At 46.4% G+C, this 10,742-nt stretch overlaps 1 protein-coding gene across 1 annotated transcript; it reads left to right on the top strand.

Annotated features, from left to right (window-relative positions):
- Positions 1-5,230: 5,230 nt before the first annotated feature.
- Positions 5,231-10,139, top strand: LOC150005022 (alpha-1,4-N-acetylglucosaminyltransferase-like). Its single transcript, XM_090282976.1, has 2 exons — positions 5,231-5,653; positions 9,525-10,139. The coding sequence occupies exons 1-2, from the start codon at positions 5,243-5,245 to the stop codon at positions 10,137-10,139; spliced, it is 1,026 nt and encodes a 341-aa protein (XP_090139102.1). The 5' UTR covers positions 5,231-5,242.
- Positions 10,140-10,742: the final 603 nt, after the last annotated feature.

The raw sequence follows: 10,742 nt of genomic DNA, 5'->3' as shown, positions 1-10,742 counted from the left end.
CACCACATCTGCTTGCTGTGGTCATGTCCTTTCACGACAACATGCACAGCACGGTGTCCTACAACGGCGTAACCTTTGAGGCCTTCCCAGTCAGCAGCGTCGCGCCTACGCTGTTCGGAATCTTCTTCTCCATGCTCCTCCAATACGCCTTTAAGGACTGCAGCGAGGGTGTCTTCATTCACACCAGATCTGATGGCAAGCTCTACAACCTGGCCCGTCTACGAGCCAAGAACAAAGTCAAAGAGGTGCTCATCCATGAGATGCTCTTCGCCGACGACGCAGCCTTGACATCACACTCTGAAGAGGGACTCCAGCAGCTAGTCACTTGTCTTTCCCACGCATGCAAGGAGTTCGGACTAGCCATCAGCCTGACGAAGACGAATGTTATGGCTCAAGGCACGGGGACTCCCCCATGCATCACCATCGACGGATACACCCTGGAGGTTGTCAACGATTTCACTTACCTCGGGTCCACCATCTCGAGCTCTCTGTCAGTCGACTTGGAGGTCAACCGGAGAATCGCCAGGGCAGCCACAGTTATGGCCAGACTGAACCGGCGAGCGTGGAACAATTCCAGCCTCACTGAGAAAACCAGACTGCGCATCTACCAAGCCTGCGTACTCAGCACTCTCCTCTATGGCAGCGAGACGTGGACCACCTACGCAAGGCACGAAAGGAAACTCAACAGCTTCCACATGAGGTGCCTGCGACGCATCCTGCATGTCGCCTGGCAGGATAAGGTCCCCAACACCGAGGTGCTGAAGCGAGCCAATATGAGCAGTTTGCATGCAGTTCTTAGCGAGAGACGCCTCAGGTGGCTCGGCCATGTCAAAAGAATGGATGCAGGCCGTATCCCCAAAGACCTCCTCTACGGCGAGCTAGCAGAAGGCAAGAGGATGAGAGGGCGCCCAAAACTGCGGTTCAAAGACATCTGCAAAAAGGACATGACACAATGCTCCATCAATCTCAACACATGGGAAGTTCAAGCAGACGACTGCCTAGCCTGGAGGCTCGCGGTCAGGCAAGGTACGTCACGTGCAGAGGCTGCGCGCAACAAGGAGGCGGTCCAGAAAAGATCGAGGCGGAAGCAGCGTCAACAGCAGCAACAACAGCCATCTGCCTTCACCTGTAACAAGTGCGGCAGGGATTGTCACTCCCAAGTCGGACTGCACAGCCATTCTCGGCGGTGCAGATAGACTCTCAAGAAGCTACGCCATCGTCTCTCGAGACGGACGGCTGCCGACGACGAATGGTTAGGGCAGCACAATATGTTGGTGTAAGCTCCAAATGGACTGCTGTTCCACAGGACAGCACTGAAAAGAATGGTGAGGGAAAATCCTGTCAGAGGGCAGAGTTTGAAGTACAATTGGTCACCCACTCTGAGCGCAGAAGAAATGGCCTGAAGTTAGGATATACACAGACCTCTAGGTCATGGCAAATGGCCTGGCTGCTCGGTCAAGGCCTAGAGAGAATAAGACAAGAAGATTAGAAATGAGGGCATCTGAGGAAGAGGCGTGTGGATGGAGCTATGGGAGTGGGCTCAGATGTGTGGGCCTCTGTGCCTCCCACCAATGTCCACTAGAAAGCGTGTGTGGCAGAAGAAGCAGTGAAGAAGCTGGTGACCAGGATGACCCATCCACTGAATGTCAGTTGCCGTCTGTCCTCTGTTGCTTCAACCCTCACAAAGGGGCCCTGCAAGGAGTGGGTTTGTCATGGTGGTCTGATGTAGCTACCACCACTACTGAATGAATGACTGTCAGCAAGACAGATCAGTTCTGAGACCTTGATGTATGGTCCTCAAGGGCATAAGCAGCTGGCACGTTCATGATATTGGATCTCTTCTATCCCGGAGAGGGCAGCACTTCGTCCTTACTAAAAGGGAAGCAAATCTTGATTATGGGTTTTCCTCTCTGCTCATCATGCCTTGGTCAGAATTATCTGTGAGCCAGAGACTATCTGCTCCTGGGGGAACCAAACCTGAGGCAGTCAACAAATCAGAGTTGGTTCTTTGAAGGCTCAGACAAAATTCTGGCAAATTAGACTAGTCAAGGAGGAGTAGCAAGTAAACAATAATGCAAACTAAAAAGAAGAAAAAACTATGGATGCTGATAAGATTTTAAAAGAACTAAGACAAATAACTGGAGAAGAGGAAACCCTTGCAGTAGAGCACCAACTAACAAATACAGGAGAATAAATGTGTTAGAAAAATCACTATTTTATAATTATCATAGTAATGATTGATGCAGTCTGGAATCAATAACAAATGTTAAAACTCACATGTGCAAGTCTGATAAGGACCAGGATATTTCCCCATTTCAAAGTACCTCCCACAGATTATTTAAGTTCAGAGAGAAATAGATTTCACTCATCTGAAGACCACCACCACCACCAAATGTCTGTCATTAGAAACTCTAAATACCGTCTACAGTAACAGGGTTCTACTTTTCTCTTCTCGTCCTTGGTGGAAGTGAGAGTTGTTCTTTGGTTTGCAGAGCCCTCCCACCCTGACAGGGAGCCAGAGGTCAGTCATTTCCCACCTGGACAAAGGAGCCAAAGCTCTGAGCAGTTCTGGGCCTTGTCCCAGTGCCCTCAGCCTGTGGCAGGTGGAGGCATGACTCCGAGCTCAGGGCTCTTCCCATCTTGCCCTCAATTGGTTCCCGGTCAGACAAGTCCTACTTTTTGTGTTTGGGATTTCACTGCATCACTAATACTCACTTTCACCCGTGTGACAGATCGCCAACTACTTCTCTGCTCTCTGCCATGACCATTTGTTCAATGGTTTTGGCCATTTGCAGGCAGTTGGGAGGCATTGGATACGTGGCCCACCTGAAACGCGGGTCCTAGGGATGCATCACTCCTCAAATGGAGCCCTCGAGTTATCCCAGAGCGAGGACCCAGAGCTCTGCTCACCCTCCCGCCCCATCCCCCCAACCCCCTCACCAAAGGAACAAACAACCATCCATCCAATGCCAGGGAACTCTGGAAAGATGCCAAGCTACCCTGAGCCTAGAAGTGTTGAGGTCCAGGGAAAAATTCAGCTCCAAAAGGAAAAGGGGGATGTGCAGACCCAAAGAGCTGTTCCTGGAGAGCCTTGGGCACACAGAAAAGAAGGAGCCATCTGTGAGTGAGTGGGACAGATTTACCTCCTTTGATGCAGGACCTGCTATGTCAGGATCCAAAGTCTGCTCAGGACGGGACCTCCCTGTTCACACCAGAGCACCCAGGGGGAGCTGTGGGTACCTGTTCATAGCTGAGAGATGGCTCAGAATTGAAGACAGGTCATGCCCTGAGGGAGGATGGCTTCACAGGGGACCACTACACACTCATGACCAAAGCACTGGGGAGCAGACCCCAGGAGACCGACACTACCTTTGTACAGGTGGGGACTGCCACATCAGGATGAACCTGACCTTGTGAGACCTCACAAGGGGAAGCTTAGGGCCAAAGGACCCTTCTTGAAGCCTGTGTGACTGTAACTGGAGAATGAATTTTTGCTCCAAATCATCAGGACTTTGGATGACTGGGGTTGTCCATTTCTTATTTGTGGGGATGGGTTTTCTTTTTTTCTTCTTTTTTTACTCAAACCTTGTGTTTGTGCAGTTTGGACCAAATTATTGGGTTGTCTAGCGATGAAACTTTCCCCAATCTCCGCCCATGATTTTGGTTGAACTCAAAGTGCTCAGGTGCACTGTCCTTCGGTTCCAGGGTTATGTGCAGTTTTCTCCAGGTGGAATTGCCACCCTATAACCCTCCTGACAGGTGCACAAATAGGCAGCATTTAGTGTGTGGGTCACCCGAAAAGTCATGTGAACCCCTTATTGTTTTTAAGTCTCTGTGTTTGGGGGAATTTATTAAAGGGAGGAGCTTCCTGAGAAGTTCTTGAGTTTAGTGTTAATCTTCCACCAATGATTTACTTCCCCAGCTGTTGAACTGGAAGATTAGGTGGTAATTTATAAAAAAGTACAGCAGAAAAAACTTTTCATTGCTAAGACCTCAGATATTGGCTCGCTCCAATTCAGGCTAGAAGGTAATCTCTGATTTATTGGTTTTGTATTTTCTAAAAGAGTCACATGGAATGTGAAAACAGACCACCAAAAAGGTGAGGCTCTGCTCTCCTGAAGTTAGAGTGAGCGCTAACATTACGGAGAGGGAGGCACACAGGGGACAGGTAGACCCAGGTTAGAGGCGCGGCTCTGCTGACCGTGATCTGGGCAAGTTACTTCACTCCAGCCTTCGGTTCGCTTCCTTGGCTAATTTCCTCCTTCGTTCTATTAGTTCTTAGTAAACTATCTTGGATTTTTAAGGTGAGTTAAACATATTTTCTACAACTAGTGACGTTTCTATCTCTTCTTTTCTAGTATTCATAGCAGACATTCTTTTCTCTGGTTTTGTTGTCTTGGTTTGACTTAGCAGAAGTAAGTTGAATGGAATCAGTGATAATAGACATATCCATATCATATTCTTGGTCTTAACGGGGATGTCTTAAATGGTTCATATTAAGTGTGATGATTGATGTATGTTCTAGTAGACGTTGTCAGCTTAAGAAAATTTCCTTGTGCTTTTTAGAAAGTATGGGTGGATGTCAAATCTTATCCTGTTCTTGGCTTCTAGTCTCCAAAATGATCCCACAGCTTTTCTTCTTTAAGCTATAAGATAATGAATGTGATTAATAGTTTTCCTATTAATGAATTAGTTATTTTACTGTTTTGAATTACCTTTAAAATTAAACTCTAGTTCAGCGGTTCTCAACCTTCCTAATGCCATGACCCTTTAATATAGTTCCTCATGTTGTGGTGACCCCCAACCATAAAATTATTTTCGTTGCTACTTCATAACTGTAATTTTGCTGCTATTATGAATCGTAATGTAAATATCTGATATGTAGGATGTATTTTCATTTTTACAAATTGAACATAATTAGAGCATAGCGATTAATCACAAAACAATATGTAATTATATATGTGTTTTCTGATGGTCTTAGGTGACCCCTGTGAAAGGGTCATTCGACCCCCAAAGGGGTCGCGACCCACAGGTTGAGAATCGCTGCTCTAGTTAATGCACTTTTCTCTTTAATATTGTGGGACTTGAATTAATTATATTTTATTTGGAATTTTTTAAAATGTGAGCTTAGAAGTGATATTCTTGTATTGTTTTCTGTGTGCTATCTTGATCCGGCTTTGTGAATGCGATTTGTAATTAATCGTGCTGATTTAAAGGAGCAGGCCAGGAGAGAGAAGTGGACATGCTGAAGGAGCTCCAGCTCTTCCTGCTGGTCGTCCTGCTGCTTTCCTGCAGCTTCCTCTACCAGCTCCCCCTGAAGTCCAGCTGCCTCTTCTCCTGTCTGCCCCCCAACAAGTCCCAGCAGGGGCTGGGAGCCCTCCTGGGCAAGGCGCACAGCATCGTGTTCCTAGAGACCTCTGAGAGAATGGAGCCGCCCCCGCTGGTCTCCTGCGCTGTGGAGTCGGCCGCCAAGGTTTACCCTGAGCAGTCGGTGGTGTTGTTCCTGAAGGGCCTCAGCAATTCCATGCAGCTGCCTCCAAACTCCACTTACCCAGCCTTTTCCCTCCTCTCAGCCATAGACAATGTTTTCCTCTTCCCTTTGGATATGAAAACGCTCTTTGAAGACACACCATTGTTTTCATGGGACACTCAAGTAAGTGCTCAAAGAAGCTTACAATTGCTCATGTTGGGAGGAACCACAGAAAATGAGTCCAACCTGCTCATTTTACAGATGCGTAAACTGAGGGTAAGGACTCAGTGTCAGAGATGGGGCTAGAACCTGATCCTCTAACTCTTGCCTGGCCCTTTTTCCACAGTGTCGATCCCTGATTCAAGTAATCGGGAGAGACCTAAGTTACACTTACCTTTAGCTTGCTGTCTTTTGTTTGCAGCTAGATAGATCTTAGTGTCTGGGTTATTTTTAGGACTATTCTTAACTGAATGAGTTTCTATATCTTTTCTACTGTCAGTTTTAAACTTTTCCATGTTAAACTTTTTGTTTTTGCATCTGAAGGGGAAACTAGGTAATATTTCACTTGAAAATTATGTAGATAGAAAACTCACAAAGGATCACATGTAGTGCTGCTGTGTGAGATTGGATATATTAAGATATAATCAAGAAACTCCTGGAACTCTCAGGAATTTTGTAATCTTTATCTTGGTAACATAACATAATAAGAAAGTGATATTTAAATTAAATATTTCTTTCATGAAGACCCATAATCAGGTAATGTTTAAGGAAGTTATAGGATAACCATTCAATGATTCCATTATGCAGCTTTTAACTGTGACATCTTATGAAGATGACAACATGGAACTAAATCTTATGTTGTAGTGTAATCATAATTATTTTAATTATGCTGTGCCCCTCCCCAATCTATTCAGAAGAAAAAGATCTGAAGAACACGCAGTAATAGTAGGTGTTTTAGTATGAATTGGGAGGGAGTTCAGTGATGAGAATGTTAATTTTATAAATAAAATGTTTTTTTTTAAGTAACTAAAAATTGACATCAAAATAATAACATTTGTTTGCCATATAAAGTCCTATTTAAGTTCTAATCATAGGCTAGATCAAATGTCAGAAAGTTTTTTTCTCTGTAAAGATCCAGAAAGTCAATACTTTAGGTATTGCCGGCCGAGAGGCACAATTGAGGCCATTTGTGCAGGTACTTGTATTAGTTTGCTATGACTGTGTAACAAAATGCCACAAACTTGGTGACTTAAGAGAAAAAAAATGAATTACCTCACAGTCATGGAGACCAGAAGTTCCAAGTCAGTTCCACCGGGTGGATAGCAAGGAGCCAGCAGAACCCATTCCCCTGGGTGTCAGGGTTCTCTAGGGAAGTTTCCTTCCTGTGGGGCCCTCACTGCGGTCTCGGCTCCATCTTCAGACCCCTTGTCCCGTGTGTGTGTGAACTCTCCCTCTACCTCACTAGGTAAAGACACTTGTGATTGCATTTAGGACCCATTGGGATAATCACCCCATCCCAACATCTTCAGTTTATCACACCTGCAAAGACCCTTTTCCACGAGGTCCCAGAACTCAGGACCTAAGGCTTTTGCGTGGTCATTTTTCAGCCTACTACAGCATTTATTTATAAAAAAGGAAGACTCCTGCCTTGCCTCATTTGCCTGGGTGGCTTTCCTGGGTTGAGGACACACTTGCCCCTAGTTGCTGTAGCTGGAGACATTTTCCAGACTAAGTGACAGGACTGTGTGTACGACTGCATGTGTGTGAGGGAGGGAGTGTTAGGGGAATTGATCAGTTTCACACTGCAAGATGTGACTTCAGATCCCAGCTTGCCCATCTCCTCTTCTGAAGAGTCCAAAATTTCAAAGAGGGACCCATGAGGAAGAGGTGGAGCAACTCATGAGATTGAGATTTCACCTTACAGTTGTGAGCTCCAGGTTCCTAACAAATAGGTGGCGACTAGTGCGGCCCTGGGCAGAGTCAGGACAGACAGCAGTCAGATACCGGTAATGAAACAGGACCCAGTGCAGGGCACATGCCTGCTGGGTCTCTGCGGTCTCAGTGCCCTCCCGCTAGAGGGCGCTCCAGGACTATACAAGACCAGGCAGCGAGCTGGCTCAGGGCACTGCTTTCCTACACCTGGGCTCAACCAATACGACCAAAACTGTGTCTGCTCCTTGGGAAAAGAAATCTCTACTTAAATTGTTTTGGGAGATGCTACATACCACATTCAGTTCTCACAAACTAATCATGCACATGAGGAGATTAAAGGCTCTGCACAGTTCTGAACTAAAGACACTATTTGATTCATAACAGCATTTTCCAAGCTTTCTTGAGCATGAAACCCACTTTTAGGATGATGTAAATGTTTTCTTAGAGCTAACGTTTCATGGAACACAGTTTGGGTTTCTCTAAGCAGCACCTCAACTTTGCTATGTTGCGTATTAGGGACAAGGTGAACCTTGGGACACGGCTCTTAAGCATCTACACCATCTAAACCTGTTGGGCACTATACCAGGGTGAACGTCACTACCCTTGGTGAGTGCTGAGTGTGGCATGTTCTGGCCCAGGGAGGCTACCTCAGGGTAGCTAGGGGCCAGCTGTTAGGGATGACCCAGTGTGTCATCAGCTGCTGGTGACCACCAGGTTTGCTGCACTGACTTGGCAACTGCAGCCCTTGAGGATGCCCAGGGTTGAGTGCTGTGAGGGGTGGACAGGTGAGTAACCAGAACCCTAATCCCCTTTCTGGTGCTCACCCTTGGGGGAGCTATTGGGTGTTAGGCTGATATTAGTTCAATGTCCTCATTCTCTGGTTCTGGGCCACTTTTGATACCCTGTGTCTTTGGGTGTGTTCACTAGCAATCACCAATTTACCAAATAATCAACACATTTTTTACCAAAACAATTTTTAAAAATTAAGTAGGTAAATGGAGCCAGATTGCCTGGGTTCAAATTCAACTTCTGTCTCTCTGACTTTGGACAAATTACTGAACTTCTTGACTCTTTTAGTTTTTCACTTGAAAAATGGGGATAATCATACCAATCTTTGATAATTTGTGTAGATTATAAAAAAACAGGATAGTTTTTGGTAAATTTTAGCTATTATTATTTACAAGGTCTTTAGCAATTATATATAATATGATGACATGAACAACCGTTGAAGATTTCTGCAAAGTCTTAATCTGCTTCATTTGGATTTTTAACAAATTAAATGTATTGAGGTGTCATTGGTAAAGAGGTTCCAAGCATACATCTCTATGATACTAGATCTGTACGTTGCACTGTGTGCCCACCACCTACAGTCAAACCCTCTTCCATCACCGTATACCAGGCCTCCTCCCCCCTCCCTCTGCCTACTCCCTCGTTGTTTGTCAAAGCCAATTGTTCTCTACCCTGCCCCCTTCATAGCCCCCTCACCCAGTTTTTTTACCTTCATAGACCTTACGAACACCCAACATACATGTTTCTTTGTTTATTGTCCGTCCCCCAGTGGAGTTTTTTGTCTTTGTTCATTGGTGAATCTTTAGCAGCTGTCACAGAGCTTGGCACATAGTAAGCAGGCCCTCATTAAATATTAAAGGAATTAATTAGTGAATGAAAACATAGACACATGCACGCATTTTATGGTTCTTTTGCCAATTTTTCAAATAGCACACATATTGATTTTTTCTATAGCTTTGTACTTCATCTTTCCCTGTGTCAGTTTTTAGCATGTTAAGGACTTAAAAAAATTCTTTCATGGTTTGATATGTGTAGATACAATGACTCATAGAATTCTTTGTGACATCCTTTCTGGGTTCTACTTTGCCTTTGCACTGCTTTAGTTTCTTTAAAAAACGATGTCATGAAATCTTTAAAAGCCACTGAAGTCTTCCCATGGATACTGAGTGCTGTCAACTGCTTACTTAAAGGCAACTTTGGAGGTGGAGGAGGTAAGTTTGGTAAATCGAAAAAACTGGGCTCCCCTCCGCAGCTGTCCAGGGCCTGGCCTCCTGCTGTGACGCCCCGCCCTCCTTCGCTGCTGCTGGGACCTGATTCTCACCTGCTCCTGCAGATCAACGCCAGTGCAGAGAGCAACTGGCTGCACGTCAGCTCGGATGCGTCCCGCCTGGCCATCATCTGGAAGTACAGGGGCATCTACATGGACACTGACGTCATCTCCATCAGGCCCATCCCCGAGGAGAACTTTCTGGCTGCACAGGCTTCTCAGTACGCTAGTAATGGGGTGTTTGGGTTCCTTCCCTGGCACGCCTTCCTGTGGGAGTGCATGGAAAACTTCGTTGAACATTACAACTCACACGTTAGGGGCAACCAGGGACCCGATTTGATGACGAGGATGTTGAGACTGTGGTGCAAACTTGAAGATTTTCAGGAGGTGAGCGACTTCAGGTGTTTGAACTTGTCCTTTCTACACCCCCAAAGATTTTACCCCATCTCCTATCCAGAGTGGAGGCAATACTATGAAGTCTGGGCCACAGACCCAAGCTTCAGTGACTCCTATGCCCTGCATCTGTGGAACCACATGAACCAGGAAGGAAGGGTTGTGGTTAGAGGCAGCAACACGCTGGCGGAGAATCTCTACCGCAAGCACTGTCCCAGGACCTACAGGGACCTGATTCAAGGCCCAGAGGGGCTGCCGACTGGAGAGCTGGGTCCAGGGAACAAATAGAGCCAACGCTGGTTGGCTACATCCTCCAACTAAGCATGGCCTGGAGCACCACACTTTCCCTTGATCACCACTTTCCCCAGGAGAGTGGGGTCTCACTCACATGTTAGTTCGAATTAGCTTCCTCTGTCTGAAATGGTGCAGTCCCAAAGACCTCTGGACTGATTCTGTGTGAGGAACTGACCCTTGTGCCACCAGATCTTGCGTTTGCTGTGGCAGAGGTGGCACCATAGAGGATGACAGCTTTCCAGGGCAAATTGATCAAGTCCCCTATCAACTCTTGGTCTCTTCGGGACCTGGAACAGAGCCTGGCACACAGCAGCACTCCAGAAGCCCTGGGCTTAGTGCACGGCAGGTCTGCATCAGCTGAGGCTGGAGTCGTTCGTTAGCTTTTGTCCTTACCGACCAGGTAGATTGGGGTGCGTGTCAAATCCACTTTCTCACGGCAGCCCTGCGAAAGGAGGGCACCCCATTTACACACGGGGAAGTTGAGCCCGGTGGAAATGCAAACACAAACAGGTACCTCACAGCTACTTTCCACACACTTCAGGGACACACTGGGAAGGGAGCTGTGAAGCAAATGCTCCCCACAGATTTCACACTGGA

This window comes from Furipterus horrens, unplaced genomic scaffold (assembly GCF_987537825.1).
Source record: "Furipterus horrens unplaced genomic scaffold, mFurHor1.1.pri manual_scaffold_7, whole genome shotgun sequence".
NCBI classification, from domain to species: Eukaryota; Metazoa; Chordata; class Mammalia; order Chiroptera; family Furipteridae; genus Furipterus; species Furipterus horrens.
This window is presented reverse-complemented; position numbering and strand designations above follow the sequence as displayed.